This window comes from Toxotes jaculatrix, chromosome 18, assembly GCF_017976425.1.
Source record: "Toxotes jaculatrix isolate fToxJac2 chromosome 18, fToxJac2.pri, whole genome shotgun sequence".
Classification (NCBI taxonomy): Eukaryota; Metazoa; Chordata; class Actinopteri; family Toxotidae; genus Toxotes; species Toxotes jaculatrix.
Window position 1 is genome coordinate 15627351 of NC_054411.1, and position 19895 is coordinate 15647245.

The 19895-nt window shown below is 42.8% G+C and overlaps 4 protein-coding genes across 5 annotated transcripts; 1 reads left to right on the plus strand and 3 right to left on the minus strand.

Annotated features, from left to right (window-relative positions):
• Positions 1-253: 253 nt before the first annotated feature.
• atf4b (activating transcription factor 4b) lies at positions 254-3252 on the minus strand. The gene is made up of 3 exons (XM_041062700.1): positions 3087-3252; positions 1856-2320; positions 254-1712 (listed from the first exon to the last, which is right to left on the minus strand). Exons 2-3 carry the CDS (start codon positions 2214-2216, stop codon positions 724-726), a joined length of 1350 nt encoding a protein of 449 aa, XP_040918634.1. The 5' UTR covers positions 2217-2320; positions 3087-3252; the 3' UTR covers positions 254-723.
• A 239-nt stretch (positions 3253-3491) lies between these two features.
• Positions 3492-9208, minus strand: LOC121198497. 2 transcript variants are annotated; one of them, XM_041062687.1, is made up of 13 exons: positions 9083-9205; positions 8625-8879; positions 7542-7640; positions 7240-7383; positions 6978-7139; positions 6495-6611; positions 6203-6313; positions 5875-5970; positions 5351-5479; positions 5125-5211; positions 4846-4885; positions 4563-4617; positions 3493-4397 (listed from the first exon to the last, which is right to left on the minus strand). In XM_041062687.1, exons 2-13 carry the CDS (start codon positions 8628-8630, stop codon positions 3653-3655), a joined length of 1791 nt encoding a protein of 596 aa, XP_040918621.1. In that variant the 5' UTR covers positions 8631-8879; positions 9083-9205; the 3' UTR covers positions 3493-3652. The 2 variants fall into 2 exon arrangements, with proteins under 2 accessions (XP_040918623.1, XP_040918621.1); XM_041062689.1 differs by lacking the exons at positions 6978-7139; positions 7240-7383 and having other exon boundaries at positions 3492-4397; positions 9083-9208.
• A 1357-nt stretch (positions 9209-10565) lies between these two features.
• napsa (napsin A aspartic peptidase) lies at positions 10566-15261 on the plus strand. The gene is made up of 9 exons (XM_041062705.1): positions 10566-10744; positions 11084-11240; positions 11590-11713; positions 12055-12173; positions 12320-12519; positions 12762-12884; positions 13136-13280; positions 13366-13464; positions 14105-15261. Exons 1-9 carry the CDS (start codon positions 10680-10682, stop codon positions 14264-14266), a joined length of 1194 nt encoding a protein of 397 aa, XP_040918639.1. The 5' UTR covers positions 10566-10679; the 3' UTR covers positions 14267-15261.
• Positions 15262-17023: 1762 nt separating this feature from the next.
• On the minus strand, positions 17024-19747 carry mief1 (mitochondrial elongation factor 1). Its single transcript, XM_041062699.1, has 4 exons — positions 19601-19747; positions 19289-19469; positions 18563-18834; positions 17024-18474 (listed from the first exon to the last, which is right to left on the minus strand). Exons 1-4 carry the CDS (start codon positions 19745-19747, stop codon positions 17635-17637), a joined length of 1440 nt encoding a protein of 479 aa, XP_040918633.1. The 3' UTR covers positions 17024-17634.
• Positions 19748-19895: the final 148 nt, after the last annotated feature.

Here is a 19895-nt window from a genome sequence, read left to right on the forward strand (position 1 = left end):
TCAGGACTCGTAAGTGATCTGCAGGAAGAGTGGGTGGAAATTCCTAAAAGTATTTGCAAGCTGTGATATCTGCCAAAGAGATCGCTGTGTGGTGACTTAGTAGTAGTGCCCAAACTTTTACACATCCCAAAATTTTTTTTAAATTATCTTTCATTTTCAGTTCATTAAATAAAAAGTAACAACATACTCACATTTGAAGAAAGGCTCATTTTTGATGCCTGTGTACAGCAGGGATCATATTTACTTAAGTAAACATAAGTACCCACTGGCCAACATTATGCCCACAAGTAACCACACCAAATTAGAGCAATTTGGTTGAAGACTCTTTATTTAGAGACTGATAATACAAGTGGTCTGGTTATAATATACACATTTTTAAAAGCTTACAAAGACTTACTGGCAAGTTACTAAGGTCCAGATATAGGAACAAACATTACATACAAGAAACGGTTGATACAAGTTGATATACTGAATGGAAAATTCTTGTTTCCATAGAACTACTCTAAACCTGACAAAAACTATTCTATATTTAATACCAGTGCAATGATACTTAAAAAGGAGATACTCTGAGGAAAATCAGTTTTATTGGCTTGTGCATCCAAGACATGCTGTGCAGGACAGAACACACACTATACTGATTCATGTTTGCACTGAAAATAAAATCTTTTTCATTAGCCCACTTTCTATTTAACACACCTAATCTGTTATAATTAGGTCCAACCACTAGGGGTCAGCACTAAGACCTTTTTTGATCCTGGCCAGGCGGACCTCCTCCATCAGCTCTTTGAGGTACTTGATCTCCCTGGCCATGGATTCAGCCCTCTCAGTCAGCTCCATATTCTTCCTCTCCAGCACCGCATGCTCTTCCAAAAGCGCGTCCTGCTCAGCCCTCTTCTTCTGCCTGTAACGTGTGGCAGCTGTCTTATTCTGCTCCATCTTCTTTAGTTTCTTGTCCTTTGGTGCCTTCAAAGCTACCCGCTCATCACCACCTGCACCCCGTGGGGACTTGACTTTGACACTGGTGGCACTGGGAGAGGACAGGCTAGCTTTGTGTTTGGGCTCAGGGTATGGTCTGCTTCTAGAGGACCTTTGCGGAGGGGAGGCAGGAGGGGAGGAGCAAATGACCTCTGATGTGGTGGTTACAGTAGGGGTGGAGATCCCGACTTCATTTTTGGGAGCCAGCACGAGCACAATGCGCGTAGGTGAAAGGGAGAGTACAAGCCTCTGGACCTGAGGGACCACAGGAGCCAACACCGGCTTCACCTCACTCTCCGAGACATCCACCTCACTGCCCAGGTCCAGGGTGTAGACTGGGGAGGAAGGAGACTCAACCTGGGGGGAGGGTGGGTCAGGAGAAACAGGCTCAGATTTGATTTCAAGCTCCTCTTGTGGCTCTGGGACACAGGGGGGAGGGGAGGGGGCAGTGTCAGTGTCATCCACCGTAACAACTGAAGTATCTTCATAAACAGCAGGAAGTGTGGGGGGAGGTGTTCTTGGAAGAGAAGCAGAGGGAAGACTCGAGGGCGCAGGAGTTGGGAGAGTGGGCACTGGGAGGGAGTCGAGCTCCATGGGGCAATCTAGGGAGGCCAGGAGGTCTTCTGTAGAGCTGGGAGTCTCTTCAGTAGGACTGCAGGAGCCAATCAGAGACTCCAAGTCAAACTCACTCAGATCCATCTTCTCAGCCATCCAGTCCAGGTCACTAAATGGATCCTCTGCGGAAACAAATGAGGCACTATATGACTCAGTTACATCATTACTGGTTGTCTGTACTAAGAGACTGTGCTCTGGATGTGTTTCAAGTATGATATCACGACTCACATTTCTGGTTGTCAACTTCAATTTACACAATCATTACCTTTCTTGTCATCTGAGACTGTCTGGCCACATCTCAGCTGACCACGTTGGCCCAACCAGGGTAGGGAGAGCAGGTCAGACTCACTCCCGGCTTTGTCCCCATGGAGGAGGACGGCCGGCGGCGAGGGAGGAGGAGAGTAGAAGGGAGGAGGAGAGGAGGAAGAAGACAGTGATGAGGAGGTGAGGGGTGACACAGGTGAAGTGTCCCCCTCCAATGAGGTTCCTCCTCCTTCCTGATATTCTTCTTGGTCAGGGTGAAAGAACAGGGAGCCCATGGGGTCAGCCATGGGAGAGGAAGGCCCCCAGAGAAGGTCCTCCATGTCTTCCAGGCCAAACTGTGAGTTTGTCATCATCATGGTCATAATGGCTGTTGTTGGTCACAAATGGAGCGCGTGGCGATGCTAGGAGAGCGTTGAATTCTTTTATGCTGTCGAATGCAGCAGTGCTGAGGGTTTCCACGTAGGACCTGAGGAGTGGGGAAAAAAATAAAAGACATTTGTGGTGAAAATATGAACACTGATATAGCACAAATATATTGTAGTTTAAACAGCCCATAGAAATCATTTCAGAGTTCAAACTGTCAGGACTACATGTACACACACAACAAAACTGAGTTTGAATACAAAGATCCTGATCTCATTAGACAAATCTTTTTGCTGGCACAACACTGCCCCCATCCCTGCAGTGCACCTGCCCCACATCACGTGTTTCCACGCAGTCTCATGACTCTGACGTCAGCCCGTCTCTGAACAGGGTCACTGAGTCCGCCGTCCTCCCTCAACACCAACAGCCTCACTTTTTGTTCTCACTCCGCCATTTTGACACAAAGAGGAACAGAACCATTTCCCGACTGCCACGTTGGCACTCACAGCCAGACGTTGATGAAAACAAAAAAACCAACTCGAGTCTGATACAAATGTCACAAACTGTGCTGAGCTTTAACATGTATACAATGTAATGAGGCCATGTGGGCCTATGTTATAAAATGTAACGTTACATGTTAATACCACGTGTTACGTCATCCCCGTTTCAATTTCAATTATTAATAATAACGAAAACTATTTTTATCTGAACTACTCCTCAACCCAGTACGTGTCAGATTAACTGTAAATGGTCAGTCTGTAGAATAAGATTAACTAAGATCTGGTTTAGTGCTGGCGGTGATGTCAGGCCACGGTAGACCTGACAGCTGTCACCGACCAAATGATATTTTTAAAAAAAATAATACTTACGACATTTTTGCTGAATTAGAAGTGACTCAGTGCACTGGCTGGATGCACTGTTTTGTTGGCTGCTGCTGGGTCGCTGCACACTTTTACACTGCCATTTCGGCGAACAGAGCGATGTCCGACAATGCTGTGGTTTGGTTTGTTGTCCTTCGGTAAGGAAAATGGCGCATGCTGTGGCGCTGTAGTATTATAAAGCTACAGTGACGGCCTGGAGGTATCCTTCCGCACTGCCCACATTATCACTCCGCCAGAGTGTGTCATCCGCATTCCTGTCTGCTTTGACCTGACAACAGACACCACTGGCTCTCACACAAAGTAACACATTATTGTATGTGAATACAAGATTATCTAACTTATGACAGTGATTTTTATTAATTCTGCTGTTTTATTTATCACAGTCATAATTTGTCGTCAAACTACAATCATGACCTACCCTTAAAAAGTGGCTTTAATAAATCACAGGTTCTGCAGTTATAAAATGTTTATTTAAGTATATATAGTAAATAATAAATTTAATCGCACCAATTAAAACATTCACACACACGCACATACACAAAGAGTCCTCTGATTCAGCTAAACATCTCCCACATACGATTCAGGTACTCCAGGTCATCCTGCAGATTTTCAGCCAGCAGGCGGACCCTACCTGAAAACCTGCTCTTCTTCGACTTCTTCAACTTCTGACCATTGTTTTCTGTAAAATACTGATCCATTTCCTTAACAAAAGCCAGGAGCAGCCTCTCAGATGACATGCCACCTGTGTGTGAGACAGAGGCGTTCCTGCCATGGTTCAGGTTATTCCTAAACACAGACTGTGACAGATGTGCCATCTTCAGTGCGTCGGGCAGCGCTCCTGCCCTCTGTAACCTGGCAATGTCAAACCTTCGCAGCTCATTCATCCCAGAGAGGATAAAATCCAGACAATGTTCCAGGTCAACAACGTTTGCCTTATATTCGTTTACTAGTTCCTCCACTTTTATCCTATTCACAGTCTTCTTGTTGGTCTTAACAGAGTGGGCGCCCAAACCCCCAGCCGATGCCACCATGCCAGCACCGACAGCTGTAGCAATCAGTGAGACCCCCATGGTCATAGGAGCCAAGGCAATGCCCACCACTGCTGTCACCCCTCCCACAGCACCTGTGGTGCCTCCAGCGATGCCCATGGTTTTGGTCGTCTTCTGCATCTTGTCCAGGCTCTTGGAGATGGAGCTGAACTCCGTGATGACGTTCCTCAGGAGTTCACCGCGTTTCATCATGAGAAGGTTGTAGAGGCGCAGGGCCTTGCTCACATTCATGGCTCTCTGGTTAAACGATCTGCATAGAGACAGTGACAGGACAGGCTTAACGAACGTCGTCTTCTTTATACAGCTCAAGTAGAAGAAGAATTGAATATTCATTCTGAAATAGGTTAGGGGTTCAACACTGTGCATCTAATTTCCAGCTCACAAGAAGGAATTCCCATCATAGTTTCTGTGTTACCTGATTTCCTCCTCCATGCTGACGCCATACACCGACGGAGACATGAAATCAGATTCTGTTGGAATGACAACACAGACAGCATATTACATACTAGAAACTCTGATAGTTGCTCTTTGCATTTTTTCCACTGATTTATTCTTTTTTTTTTTGCACATTTCTTTTTATAAAAATCAATACACCTTGTTGGTCATCAATAAAATAAGAGTACAAAAATGACACACATCACAGTTTGTTGCTACTCGAATAGTACAGCATTTATCTAGAAAACAAAATTTGTACTTACTTGACACTCTTTTTAGCCATCTCAACATCCCATTGATGTCCTGAGGAAAACAGAATGTTTTCTTGTCAAAAACACTTTGTAGGGACAGAACACTGAGGTTTAGACCTGGTTCTCGATCACTGTGGCCTACTTTGGAGGTAAGTTCATAATTTATCACAAATGAAAACTGTACAATGAAAAGTGGTGATCCTGTGACAGTGGAAATAAACCACACACCAAACTTGGGACTACATTGAATCAGATTGTGCTAAATCACAGAGGGGTCGGGGGAAGCCTTACCTCTGTGTCCTCTGTGGTCTGTAGATGTGAAGAGAAGGAGCCGCTCTGGTAGCGTAGCCTGGAACAAGTCATTGACCTCCCTTGTGTCTGGTGTTTAATGGAAATAAGTAAATATACATTTAAACATACTATTGCCTTACTCTTCAGAAATATTATCGACTCAGTTTTAGTGTGTATAGCTCTTTGTGTGTGTCTGTGTATACAGTGCAAATAGTGTCTCGCTCACCATCTCATTTTCATCCTCTGGCAGAACATCCAGGTAGTGACGAGACTCTGTCTCACTGTACACGGACTCCAGTGGGGTCCCTGTTGAAGGCGGTGGTGGGGGGTTGAATAGAGGTGGTGGTGGTCTGGTCTGCCATAGACAAAGAAAAATGAATGAATGAAAAAAATGTTTTTTTCTTTTATCAAGTCTGCTGCACAAAGAGACAGCAACAACATTTCTCCAAAAAATCCTATAAATAACATGAATGTTTTTTTCTCTTTTTTTTCTTTTCTAATCAAAGGCTATCAGGCCTTGCTAAATGTTGGAAAATTTGAAGTAGATGTGTAAAGGGCCCTGCCAAGATCTGCCTTTCATGCTGACTCAACTGTGTCAAATAAAGCAAAACAATGGGGAAGTCTTACATATCTGATTTTCCATGACAGCATGACAAACGCAAACGTTTCTGCACCTTTTGTTGCTGTTTTGACATCTGTCAAAGTACAGTTCGTCACCTGTAGCTGTCAGCTCTGCAGTGGCTCTCATACCTGTAGAGGTGAGGTTTCATACACTGAGGCAGAGCAGGAGAGGGAGGGCCGCCTGAATCGGGGTGGAACTGCAGGTCTGTCTGTACTGTCTATGGACTGAAAATCAAAGACATTCATTCACTCTGTGGTTTCGTAACACAGGTGAATATGACCAAAACACAGAATGTACTCAAGCTTTTTTTTTCATGTTTCTGAGCTTTCATGCTGTCGATACCTGAGGTACACTAATAATAATAACAAAAGGCCTTTCCAAAACTGATAAAATAATGTCTTTATTATCTCAACTCACGGGAAACACAATGTCAGTAACACATAACGTGCAACTTACCATTTCACTGTAAGACCCACAGAGGCTCACCACTTCGTCAGAGCAAGCTGGTGAGACTGGAGTTTGTCGCATGGAGCTGATTGTGGATTGCTGAGACTCCTCAGTGAGGTTCTAGCCAAAAAAAAGATAGACCCCCACCAAGATAGAAAAAAAAAACATTTGACATAGTGAAATCAGAAAAAGGTGAGTTTCTACCAAAATTCTACCTCCTCTTGAGCTGTTGCTGATTTCTATTATATTTTCAAAGAGGTTGTATATATGTCAAAGTGAAGTAAAACACTTTAGCCCTTACCTTAGATCGTATCCCCATTGCAGATGGTGGTCTGTCATAATAGACTGAGGGAGGAGAGGGGCGTTCAGGACGGGGAGGAGAAAGATTTTGTGTCCTCTCAGTACTGACAGCTGGAGCCTATAGCAGCAGAAGAATTTAGAAGACAAAAGTAGTTTATAGTTTCTCCAGGTACCACAACAATCAATGTCCCTCCTATTAATCACAACAGACAGTGCTGTAAACATTTGAGAAAATATGTGTGTATATTGTGGGTTTAATTTCAATAAATGTTAAGTATTAATAATAATATTCAGTTTTTGAATATTAAAACTGATGGCAACTGCCAATAATGATCATGAAACAGGTGTTAATTTGTATTCTGTGAGGTGTTTATGTGTATCAATTTATCTGTTGCAAACTGAATGTAATATAATAACAAAACCACATGAAGCAGTTTTTTTAGGAGTAAACACAGCTTGTTATTTTGTTTAAAATATCACACACCTTCACATCTGGCTCGGTATTTGAACTCATATGTTGGCTGCCTCCTTCACAGGCTGCTGTGGGTTTACTGGAGGTCAGAAATTTGGTAATTGGTGGTTTAGGAGGAGGACGAACAGGACAAGGCCTCCTGTAGTCGATAGGATATTCATAGTATTGGGGGCTCTGGTGGCAAAAGGATAAAAAAAGAAATGACTACATGTTAATCAATACGTGTTATCGTGAGTTTATCTTTTCAACCAAGTAATAAAACTGCTCAACTCACCACTCCATTGGTTGTATTGCTAGTTTTGTCTACAGAGTCAACAGTGTTGTTGGTGATACTCTGAACCATCGGATGTAATTTAGACCTGGGACGAGGCACAGGCTTGACTTTAACCTCTGACTGGCCTCCATCTATGATGGCAGGCTGACAAAAAAAAAAATTGAAAGTGAATTAGTATTTCTAATAATGCATGAGAGCTGCAACTATTACCTACCTATGTCTCTATTTCCACTACAGATTCATGCATTTAGACAAACAGTCATAAACAGGAATCTGTTTTGGTTTGGGGTTTTTTTTTTTACCATTGATGCATCCGGGTCTTCGTAAGCTGGCTGTGGGCAGACATAGGAACTGGTGATAGTGGACTTCATCATGTAGTTTGTCCTGGGGGGTTTTGGTGGCTGTGGGGTTTAATAGAGATGAACTTAACTCTCTCATATTAGAACAGTTATAGTTATAGTTATAGTTATAGTTATAGTTATAGTTATAGTTATAGATGAGAGTTACCGTTTCCAGTTTGCATTGCTTCATGTGTTATCTTCCTCTACACAGAGGAATGTTACCAGAAACGCTTTTGGTCTCTGTTATCTACCAGGAAGATTTGGGCTGTTTTTCATGACAGTTCTTGTAACTATTTTTTTCTCTAGACATGAATGCAGGGGTGTAGTCTAGAGGTTTTATCTTCCAGAAGTGACTGTATTTTTGCCCCCATACAGCTCAAACCTCTCAAAACATTTGACCAAATCATTGGCCATACATACACCTAATTTATTTTTTTTGGTTTTGGATTCTTGTAGTCTTAATAAGCAGCTGCAACCATCATGTACGCATTTGTATGCAAAACTAGATTTTGACACATGGACTCCCTTCAAAACAGGGCCTCAAGAGTACAAACTAAAGCTGAACCCACTCACAACTAACCACTCATGTTAGTTATTACATGTTACATTATGACATCTCAAACAAACCACCATGTGCTGCTGTATTCACATAGTCATATCCCTGGTGCTTCCTGTTCCCTAGGTGAAAGTGCTCTGATTGTATCAGGTTTCTGCTAACTGAGTGGGCCAAAATCTTACGAGATGTAAAGAGCTCAAGATTTCCCATTCAATTCATTATTGTCATCCATTCAGTGAATTTGTTGGTACACGCAAGTCACATGTGAGGAACCACACCAGCATGTTTCTGAATCTTTGAATGAGGCTAGTGGAGGTACAAGAAGAAGCAATGCGAAACTGACACCAAAGTGTTGGTCATAACCACGAACATCTCTGTAAGTGTGAGATTGTATTTGTTAGGTCATCTAGCTTTTAGGTCCACCTCTTTTCTACAGTTTATAAAACAGATGTTTGACTTTATAGACAATAGAAAGAACCAATTCTTACCGTCATTGAAGCTGTGTAGAAGCCGCTGTTATCAGTCCTCTCTGGTTCACTAATTGCTTTTTATCTTTGACTGTGGAAGAAAGAAAATGGCTCATCGATTCTCCTTTGCGTTTACATGTCTGAACTCCTGTGAGTGTCCAGATGCCATGGATGCCTACTCCTCCCTCTCTCTCTCTCTCTCTCTCTCTCTCTCTTTCTCTTTGTCTCACTCGCTGCCATCCAGTCAAAATTGTGCTGAAGAGGTGTGGGATTTTCCTGCAACGTCACAACAGAGAAAAACAAAATCACAGGTGAATTCTTGTCTTTGAAAAACTTTGACCAAAAAAAAAAAAAAAACCCAAACACACATATAAACAAACAAGTGAAAAGAAGGCTGAAATGTTTCAACACTCCCATTCGGACATCAATACACACACACACACATAAACTTTTTGTTGTCAGTTGTTGTTTTGACTTACATTAATGTCCTGGAAACTTATTTTAACCATAACTGTAACCACTACATAACTATAACCATAACTATAACCACTCTATAACCACCAACCTTGACACTAAACTAACTCTAACTTCATCCAAAACCTCTTTGTGCTTTAATGGTTTCCCTTTGGAGTAACATCTTTTCTTAAAGTCACCGGCCCAAAGTCTGATTGATGATGATGGAGGGGTTTTGTGTGTGTGTGTGTGTGTGTGTGAACTTTTTGTGCGCACGTCAGTATGTATACCAGAGAGCTGGTGCTTCATCTGAAACCCGTTCAACAGGCTAAGCGGGTGACTTTTGTCATGCGTCAGGAAAGGCATCTTGCTGAACTGTAGCTTGGACAACTCACCATGAAAGTGCATTTACTGAGATTTTAATTTGAAACCCTTAAATTGTAAGTCATAATTTCACGTTATTACCGAGGACTCAAGAAAGTGCTTCCAGGCCCAGGATTTTTATTGTCTGATTTTAAAAAATAGTTTTGCTGTGTTACCAACAGTCAAATGAGAACAACAGTACCACTTTCATGTCTTGAAACAGGAGGAAACAGTGAGAATGGCAGAACCCCCCTCCAAAGCTCAATTATTAACATAGGCTATACTGTATCTATTTTTTTTAAGTGTACAAAAACTACTACTAGTGTTAAAATGAGTGTTTTTATAGAGCTTTATGCAAGAAATAGATAACCACCTGCTGGCTGTAGCTTAAGGTTTACATTACTATTAGTGTCATCAGGCTTACTTCAAGTTGGGATGAGAGACAACTGTTTTTTAATGGGATACTCCAACAATTTAGGAATGCCCTTTCATAAAGCTGGTGGATTTGAGGCATGTTTGAAAAAGAGCAGTCAAAATTGAAGCTGCATACTGTAACTCTAATTTCATGAGAGCTTTGTCTACCTGACTGGTAAATTCCCATGTCTTTCACATTGAACTTAACTTCCCTAGTTTGCTGCTATTATAAATCTGTATTTCTGGTATCTGACCTTTAAGTCATTTTCTCAGACTTTGGGAACTTCCCTCCAGAGTTACAGAGGATGAGCAGGGTGAGCAGTACTTCTCATGAAGAATAAATTTAACTTGATAAAAGCAGTGGAATCCCCATTTAACATTTCACAGACATGGCCGGTCTATAAAAGATTCCATCATGTTGAATAATGGGAAATGAAGTATCCAGCGTTTTTGAAGCATGCTTCATATTAAATACTAAAAATCAGAAGCCACTGCCGATTTTGAGTTTTATATATATATATATTATATTTTTTTAATATTTATTTATTTATTTGTTTGTTCTTTCAAACGTTCCTTTGTGTGATTAGGTTTGTAGAGCCTCAGAGACCTGGCGCACAGGTTCATAATGCAGGATGATGGCCATCCTCTTCCGCCAATGAGAACGCCTCGCTGACTATATCCCTCCAATCACCGAGTCGCATAGCGGGGACAAACGAGTAAATGCGGACATTGCCGAAGTACTTTCACTTATCTCTCTGCGTCAGTTGAATTAGTCTGAGAGGCAGTTACAGTCGGAAATAACACAAAGTTGGTTGTAAAGAATTTTTTTAATATATCGGGACAGACATGACACGGCTGGAAATCCATATCATCGCGGCGCTGCTGATAACACAAAGCGTTGCCATCATAAGGTAAACAGTTTGTCAGCTGATGCTTTGGCAACTTATGTGCGCTATCATGACATTTCAGCCAGTACTCCTCCAGAGAAACGCGTCAGTGTATGCAGGTTAATGTATGTGTGTGTGTGCGTGCGAGCGTGTGTTTGAGCGCGTGTCAACCTCTTTCCTCTACCGTTACAATTAGACCCACCTGTTTCCAATGTTATTTACCGACAGTAACGATGTTAACGCTTAGCTCCACAGTTTGCTCAGTTACAAAATGTGCACGTGGAGAAGTAGAAGTGTGTGTCAGGAAGCAGCTTTTTCACGCTCGATGCACCAGTGACATATAACGCAGTAATGTCTTTTCAGAGTTCCCCTGCATAAAACCAGAAGCCTGCGCCGCACGATGAGCGACAGTGGCATGTCCCTGGAGGAGCTTCGGGCTTTTGCGCAGCGTACCGGAGCAGCAGACAGCAGCTCTCCCTCCCCGAAGTTGCCCGTGGAGAGGCTGACCAACTTCATGGATGTATGCACACCTACACAGTGCTTCAGCTAAAACATTAGCATTTCAGTCGTTACCCACCCCCACCCCAGATGTGAGTAGAAACTCACTGAAGTTGATAGAGAGTAGGTGGGACACAGTGAGTGGGTTCCTGTTGTTGCAGCTTTATTTAGTATTAATACATACAAATCTGCTGCATGTCATTCAGGGATGCTGTTGTGTTAAATCAGCACAGTGTATGCTGGCACAGCTTGAAATCACACCTTAATGTACCTGATGTTTTTTTTTTTTTGTTAGTTACACCCATGCATTCCTGCTAAAATTTCAGTCTGCTGTGTTATACTTATACCTTCTCTGTTAACTTTGTGTGCAGGCTCAGTACTATGGAGAGATCAGCATCGGCACCCCCCCTCAGGACTTCACTGTGCTGTTTGACACTGGCTCCTCCAACCTTTGGGTGCCCTCCATTCACTGCTCCTTCCTTGATGTGGCCTGCTGTGAGTTTGCATTTCAGGGGAAATGACTCATCCAGTATGCTATAGAGTGTGCATGTGTGGGCCCCTTCCTGGAAAAAACACTTGTGTGACTAAAATATCACACATTTTTGTTGTTTTTCACCTGCAGTATACTCACAAGCTAAGACTAAAAAGGTACAACTACTGATCGCCTTTCTTTCTCTGACAGGGGAGCCACAAGGGCATGGGGCCACCCCTGGCCATCCTTCTAGCCCCACCTTTTTAAGCAGTTAATGTTGTACCAGCACCAGCAAGGACTCTGTTTCCTCAGTCCATGAAATCTGAGTATTTCCTTTAAATGGATTGTCCTCCTCTCTCATTAGGGCTTCATCATCGTTACAACTCGAAGAAGTCGAGCACATATGTTAAGAATGGCACAGAGTTCTCCATCCAGTACGGCAGAGGAAGCTTGTCAGGTTTCATAAGCGAGGACACAGTCTCTGTGAGTTTCCTCCCTCGCTCACAAAGCTCTTTGTTTAACTGCATTCCTAAGTTTTGGTGGTCACGCCATTCCTATCATTTCATTAAAAGACTTCTTTCTTTTGGTACTGACGTCTCTCTCTCTCTCTCCTTTTCCTCTCCTTGCAGGTTGCAGGTCTGTCTGTTCCTGGTCAGCAGTTTGGTGAAGCTGTGAAGCAGCCTGGCATCACATTTGCTGTTGCACGGTTCGATGGGATCTTGGGCATGGCCTACCCCTCCATATCAGTAGCTAATGTTGTCCCGGTGTTTGACACAGCCATGGCTGCCAAGCTGCTGCCCCAGAACGTCTTCTCTTTCTACATAAGCAGGTTGGTTTCTGACATGATGTGTGGAAGAACAGGGATAAATAATAAAATATAATTCTGTTCAGCCAGCCCTAAGCTCGCTGCCTTTCACATTGTGTTACCAGTTGACTTTGTGGTTTGTCAAACCGGCTCTTGGCTTTTTTTCTTCCCTCACTACTTTACTCTGTTTTTCACACTTGTGAGTTGACACATTTTGGTTGTTTTTTGCTAAGTGAGTTTACACTTTTGTACTCGCTGTCTCTCAGAGACCAGACAGCAGCGGTAGGAGGAGAACTGATCCTGGGTGGGACAGATCCGCAGTACTACACCGGAGACCTGCACTATGTTAATGTCACACGCAAGGCCTACTGGCAGATTAAGATGAATGGGTGAGAAAGAAACTCATTCCTCATTGCTACAAGGAACTGAAGCTTGGAATAAAGCTGTAGTCTGTGTTGACTCTCTGTTCCGTGTTTGTCATGGACACAGTTCTCTCTTTTGGTATCAACAATGTGGATTAGGATTTCACCTTTATTTATAAGGATTTTTTGGTCTCAAAGGCTTGATCAAAGAAGGTGCATCAGTTTTCTGCCAAATTGCCATGTGATGGAACTGAACTGATGCCACTTCTCCCCTGCAGAGTTGAAGTCGGCAGCCAGCTGACTCTTTGCAAAGCCGGTTGCCAGGCTATTGTCGACACGGGAACGTCCTTTCTCGTAGGTCCTCGAGAGGAAATCAGAGCGCTGCAGAAAGTCATTGGAGCTCTGCCCCTGTTGATGGGAGAGGTATAGCTGGAAAAATACTGAGCCACTCAGGTTTTGCGTGCTGTGTGAGAGATCACTTCAACATGTCCTCTCTTCTCCCTCGTAGTATTTCATTGACTGTAAGAAGATTCCGTCTCTCCCCGTCATCTCCTTCAACATCGGAGGGAAGATGCTCAACTTGACAGGAGAGGATTATGTAGTGAAGGTAGATTTGCTAATATTAGATGAAATTCACTTTAATTTTTGTCACTGCCAGTTATTTAAACCAGTAAAGGGGGAAGTACAGCAGACTTTTCCTTCAGGGTTTATCAAAATTATAAAAAATGGGCACAATATTTGCTAGAGGACTTCTGTTGGATTTCTATTGATCACATTTATAATATTTTGTTCATCAACAGACAAAAAGCCAAACATATCACCATCAGTACTGAAGACGCATAACAATTCCTCCACTTATTTGTAGCCTTACTTTTCATATTTGGAAACTCCAGTGTTTTTACAGCTTCCTCTTCTATTCTAGTCATGGGACTCTATTGTTTTGATGATGACAACGCTTGTAATTAACAACTGTGCCAGTTTCACATGAATGTGCTTGTAGCTCAGAGTTAACAAAGTCAGTTAATAGCCAGCTTCCAGGATCACCCTGAGAGAGCCAGACTAATTTGGACTTGCTTTGAGCCCCTGGTGGTGATGATGATGATCTAATATTATGAACTGTATGTAGACAGAGGTTGTCAAACAGTGCATTATCATGCATTAGATGGAACAAGTGTATCTATTAACCTGAGTTTATGAAAAATCTGTTTTTGCTGAAAATGAGAATCTTTGTCCTTTTTAATTTGCAGGAGTCTCAGTTGGGTGTATCAATCTGTCTGTCAGGCTTCATGGCAATGGATATCCCGCCTCCTGCAGGGCCCCTGTGGATTCTGGGAGATGTATTCATCGGGAAGTACTACACTGTGTTTGACAGGAGCGCTGATCGTGTGGGGTTTGCCCCAGCCAAGTAGTTACAGAGCACCGCTTGTCTCAGATCACGCAGTCAATAGTTCGTAATGGTTGGTGTATATCACTCAGAGGTCTGGCTTGCTACACAAATAACTTACATCTGCTTAGAACAAGGACGTTTACATGGGAAAATGGTATCCAGTATGGATTCTACATGAATAACCATTTCCTCATATTGAGCATGGAGTGCAGTGTTCTGCCGCTGAACAAAGGGACCGCATTAATTTCTTGCACTTGCCTGTGAAACTGCTTTTGATTTTTGAGCTTTAACCTGACGTCTTGGATATGGCTGGGTTCCATCAGAACGATGCGTTTTGTTGTATTTGTTCAGTAATTTAGTTGCTTTGGGGGGAACAAAACACGTCAAGCTCTTGAGTGTAATCTCCTTTCTAAGTTACCAGTTTGAAACTGTAAAACTAGATTTCAAAATGTTATAACTTGAGCTGTTTTTGTACACTAAACATATCTCAGGATGTTTCTTTTAGCACTCCTATGTGATTTTTATTACCAAATCTCACTGAATAAAAGCTGATTACTAAACGTTTAATCAAATTTTGGATAGATGGGTTTATTTGATTGCCTTACGAAAAAAAAAATCAAAGATAACCATACAGAATGTCATTTTTAACATTTAATGACGTATACAAAGTGCTGCACGGTTCAACTCCAGAGCTGAACCTTTTAAAAAAAAAAAAAAAAAAGAAAGAAAGAAAAAGCTGGGAAAAAAATACACAGCATGCAACATAGCATATGGCTAGTATGCACTCCACAAGGTAGAGGTAGTGATCTACTTTGGGTTTTGTTTGACAATAACATTACAAATGTGGCACAGTCACTCCCCCCACATTAGCACAGTAGTAATTTGTAGCATAAGCTAGGTCTGCAAAGAAAGACGCTCAATGTGCACACAAAGAAGGTCTACTGTGGGTTCATTTTATAATCGTACATCCTGGAAAAAAAAAAGAAGAAGCACTTAATGAAGCACAAGTGATATTTACATGGAGAATTGAATCAATGCAAATAAATATTCGGCTCTTTTTTGGTTACAAATGTACAATAAATACAAAAATATTCACCTGTTTCTCCGTTACTAACTGGATGATTATTTTAACTGAACGATAAACCACCCGAATCCCTCAGTTTTATACAGCATACAAACTGGGACGGGGATTTAGGGGACACTTGCTCCATATCACTGTATTTTTATTTTATTTTTTCATTTTCAGTCTAAGGCTAAAAGTGAGAACAACAAGCAGCCACGTGATTATTGTGGACAACACATTTTGAGTATTAATTCAGAGAGAGATGAAATAAACTCCACTTGACAATCTGGCAGTTATTGTAGTTACTCCCCCCCCTGTCACCCGCAGTGCAGTGACCTGACACAACAAGCTCCACCGAGGTACCAGGATAATCTAAAGTCAGAAACCTTGGCTATTAAAGCTGTGGATCTGTGGTTAGATCCCCTTTGATCAGATCATATTCTACAGAGATTAGCACCTATAATCTATGAATATACATCTAGACCTGACAAACAGCCGCCTGCTGGTAGTGATAATCACCACAGCTCATCTGTGCCATGTGTTGTATTTGCAGTAAAGTGCCAGTACCGACAAACAACAGCACCTGCCCTTTTGAGCTGTGTGACACAACCTCGTAACCGCACTAATCCACGTCTGGCTACCTGCTCAAGACAGACAGGGCCAGATCAGTGCCTACACGTTAATCAGGGTTTAATGTGGACTTAACATGTGCACAGGCATAAACACAAACGCGGTACCACAGAGGTAACAGGCTCCATACGCTATCTGAAATCAAGACAGGAGCTGAAGTTAATACTGAGACTAATTCACCAAAGGACAAACACACAAAACCTTAATGTTAGAACCAACAGTTCACAGCAGTGTTTTCTTGGTCACAGATTTCTGATACTGTAGAGGAACGGTTTCTGAAAGCTACATTGCCCAACCAAGTTTACTCCCATGCTACAAAGATCTAGAACCAGCCCAAACAAATATATGCAATATTGGACAGTGTATCTGAACGTAATGATCTAGATCAGAGAGGATCTGTGGAAAGTGGAATTTAAATTAAAGCAAAAACCAGTAGAGAACAGCACTTACAGAGTGACAAACTTAAACACTTTCTAACAACTTTGTTGCACATCAACTTCAGAACGGTGCAAAATGACCAGCGATGGAGGTCATAGAAAATAACGACTGGCTGATGAAGCATATCAGACCTGTACAACAAAGAAACAAATGAGAGTGGAGAAGAAATCAACCAAACAAAGAGTAGCTCTGTATAGGACAGACAGTCACATGGAAACATTTTCCGCTCACGTTAAAACAATTATAAAATGATGGTGCTCGTTTTTTTTTTTTGTTCAGATTTCATCAATCAGCCACAAATCAGAAACTGTATATTTCTGTAAATTCTTGTATATTACACTTGCGGATGTACTTGAAATGTTTATGTCAAATTCATTGTTGAACGGTGTGAACTAGTAATATTAGGTCAGTGTATATCCACCCGTTTGATTTCTAGATTAGGTAGAGACAACATGCAAGTTGCAAACGATCCAAACAGCCTAATGTTCGTTTTCACATATCACCGGAAACATGTAAAGCAAGTTGTACATCTTGAATATGGCCACTGTATTAAGGAAGTGCTTAACAAAACTTGCAGCTTTTAATTTTACATCTGATAACAAAGAAAACACAACTTGTCTTTTTAACTAAAGAACGCTGAGTCCTTCAGGCAGATCCAACAATTTATTAGCTTTTGGGTTGGCATACAGACAGTCAACATCACAGCCTATCCCGCGACCCACGGACCCATCGCAGTCAGCACCGTCACCACGGTAACCTTAACTGTATCAGACGTGTCGTGCATTCATAAAACCCAGCCCAGTTAAAAAGAGCTCAAATATGGCATTATCCATTTCATTTTCCATTATCCCATCAATTGGATCCATCAATCCAGAGTTCCTTCCCTCCGTCCCAGTGTATTAGGCCCTAACAGCATGCCTACTCTTAGCTTCATTAATACAATGGCTTTAGTGAGAGCCATGAACTCCAATGACCCTTCACTTTCATCTGAGATTAAAGTATTTGGATGATCACACCACATACGGTTTTGATGTCAAACTGTTGAACACCAAGTAACTGCTACTGTGTGTATCACATTTTCTCACAGATGTTTGTGAAGAGGCATTTAGGAATAAAGAGACCATGTGTTTTAGGAGAGAGGATGATTCCATGCAATGTTTTTTTTTTCCCAGGAACCTCATTTTGGCTCGAGGTCACTATTGCCCACAGAAACACTGGCTGACATCTCAGTGCTGCGTTGCTGCGTAGTGACTAAGTTGTCAGGGAAGGGGGGGCTGTGCCACAGCAGTTCTCAGCAGCCCCTCAGGATCTGAGAGGGCACAGTAGAGAGTGTACCCCAGCTCGTCCACTTCCTGTTCTGTCAGCTCACAAAATAAGTTAACTTTAGGGCTGAGGGCACACGGCAGCCTCCCGGCCTCTAAGTGTCCCACTAGTGCTCGTAGAAGCTGGAGGAAGCGGTCAGCCAGTGCTTCCTGGGTCCAGTCACCTTCTTTTTCGCTCAGCAACAAGATGGCGTTGGTGAGCTGGCTGGCGTTTAGCCGGTTAAGGGCAGGGTTGAGCTTGCACACCGCCTTTGCCACCTTGAGGCAGGTGCATCTGCAGCCTCCGTCCTCCTGATCCAGTGCCCTGAGCCGCGCTGTTTCAGCAACTCGGAAGCTCTGCCGCCACAGGTTTTCATGGCGCTCTGCAGCGAGCCGATGTGGTTTAGCGATCAGTGAGGTTCCATCCTCCATCACAAGTAATGGTAGGAAGTCCACATACAGCTTTCTGTCCGTCTCATACTGTACCTCCAGGGTCAACGTTTCTGAGGGAACCACAGGACGGATGACGTAGTCAAGGACACTCCCTATAGCTGGCCAGTTGATGGAGCCAGCCACAAGCTTTTCAAAGACCTCGAGGACTGATTTGGGGGAGAGGTAACCTCCGACCATGCAGCGGTCCCAGTAGCTGCTATTCCTTGGGAAATATTCCAGGTTCTCCCTGCGGACGAGCCAGAAACCCGGGACATTCATGATGGTGTCCTCCCCAGGGATGGACGACCACAGATTCTTCTCCAAGATAAGAGGCACCATAAGCTGGGCATGGTCTGCTGTCACCACCTAAGAGATGGAGGAAGGAGAAAAAAATAAACGTTTTAATCAAATCAATATCCTTGAAGAAGCTAAAACTAAGATTTTTGCATCTAACCTGCAGGTCATCATACAGACTGCCACTCAGGTACATCTCTCTAAGAGGCATGTCCGGCAGTTTGGCATGAAGAAACACTCTGAGCTCCGCACAGATGTCCAGCGCTGCCCTCCTTGCCATAGCCTGCTCCTCAGTGGGAATGTTCACATTAGTCTGGTAGAACTCCCACAGATGTTCCTGAAGGGACAAACGCATCCGGGCACGCAGCAGGTCGGACTGAGTGGCCCCACTGCCTCCCACAGCAGCTCGTCCCATGGCCCTCCGCAGACAGTCTGAAGAGATTGGAAACAATTGAAAGTTCAAAGATGGATGTGTGCAAAATATGCAGCAGAATGTTATGACCTTCATTCTTCCATCTCAAACTACTGTTAAAAGGGAGGCCGTGGGTAAAAGTGCAAAAGGTGAGAAAGGCATGGGTGTGCTCTTTAAATATCAAAAGCTGAAGACCACTTAAATCTACAACAACTAAGAGAGATTATTAAAACATCATGGTTCAATTACATCAAGTCAAACTAATAAGGAACAGCTCTGTGTCTAACTACAGTACTACAGAGAGACAACACCCACTGTAAAGGAAGAGCAAGAATCCTCCAAATAGGCTGTCTGTCAACAGATAAAAAAAAATCTGACTAAAGAGTCTAAACCCCAAAACTGGAAACTCAAAGACATCTTAAAAAATGACATAGGACAAATATCACTTTTAAAGAACACTTTGTTTTCCCTCACCTGGTTCAAAAGCATGTGAGGAAGTGGGCAGAGACTGTAGTGACCTGCTAACTGTGGACTTCATGTCATGGTTCAGTACCCGCGGCGACGAACCCATCCAGGCGGGCTCCTCCCAGCTTCTCTTTCCTGTCTGCTCCATCTTGGTGGGGCTGGTGGGAGCACTTATGGCACGGTCATACATCTGTACAACCAAGAATTTTGTGCACGTTGTTCATATTGGTAAGGACACTTAAGAGCATTTTTTTCCATCGTCCCACATGGGAGTAAGAGGTATGGGAAAATACAGTTACAGATAAATGTCTTCTGACTTACTCTTTTAACAGCTAGTGTTGCAATACCAAGCATGGCTGCTCCTCCCACCCCCAGCACAAGCTTAGCATTGGAAAGCATGAAGTCAATGGCTGTGCCAATCCCATTATCATCTTTCTTCCCTTTACGGTCTCCGTTCACCCCTGCCATCCTGCCACTGAAATGGAGATAAGTAAGGAGAGTCAGAGAGGAGGAGACTGTAGGGAAGACTGTAGAGACAGAAAAGATAACGTCTTAGTTCCATTCCAACATTCACTAGTTACCTGGAAACTTTGCAGAATCCTACAACATAACACAA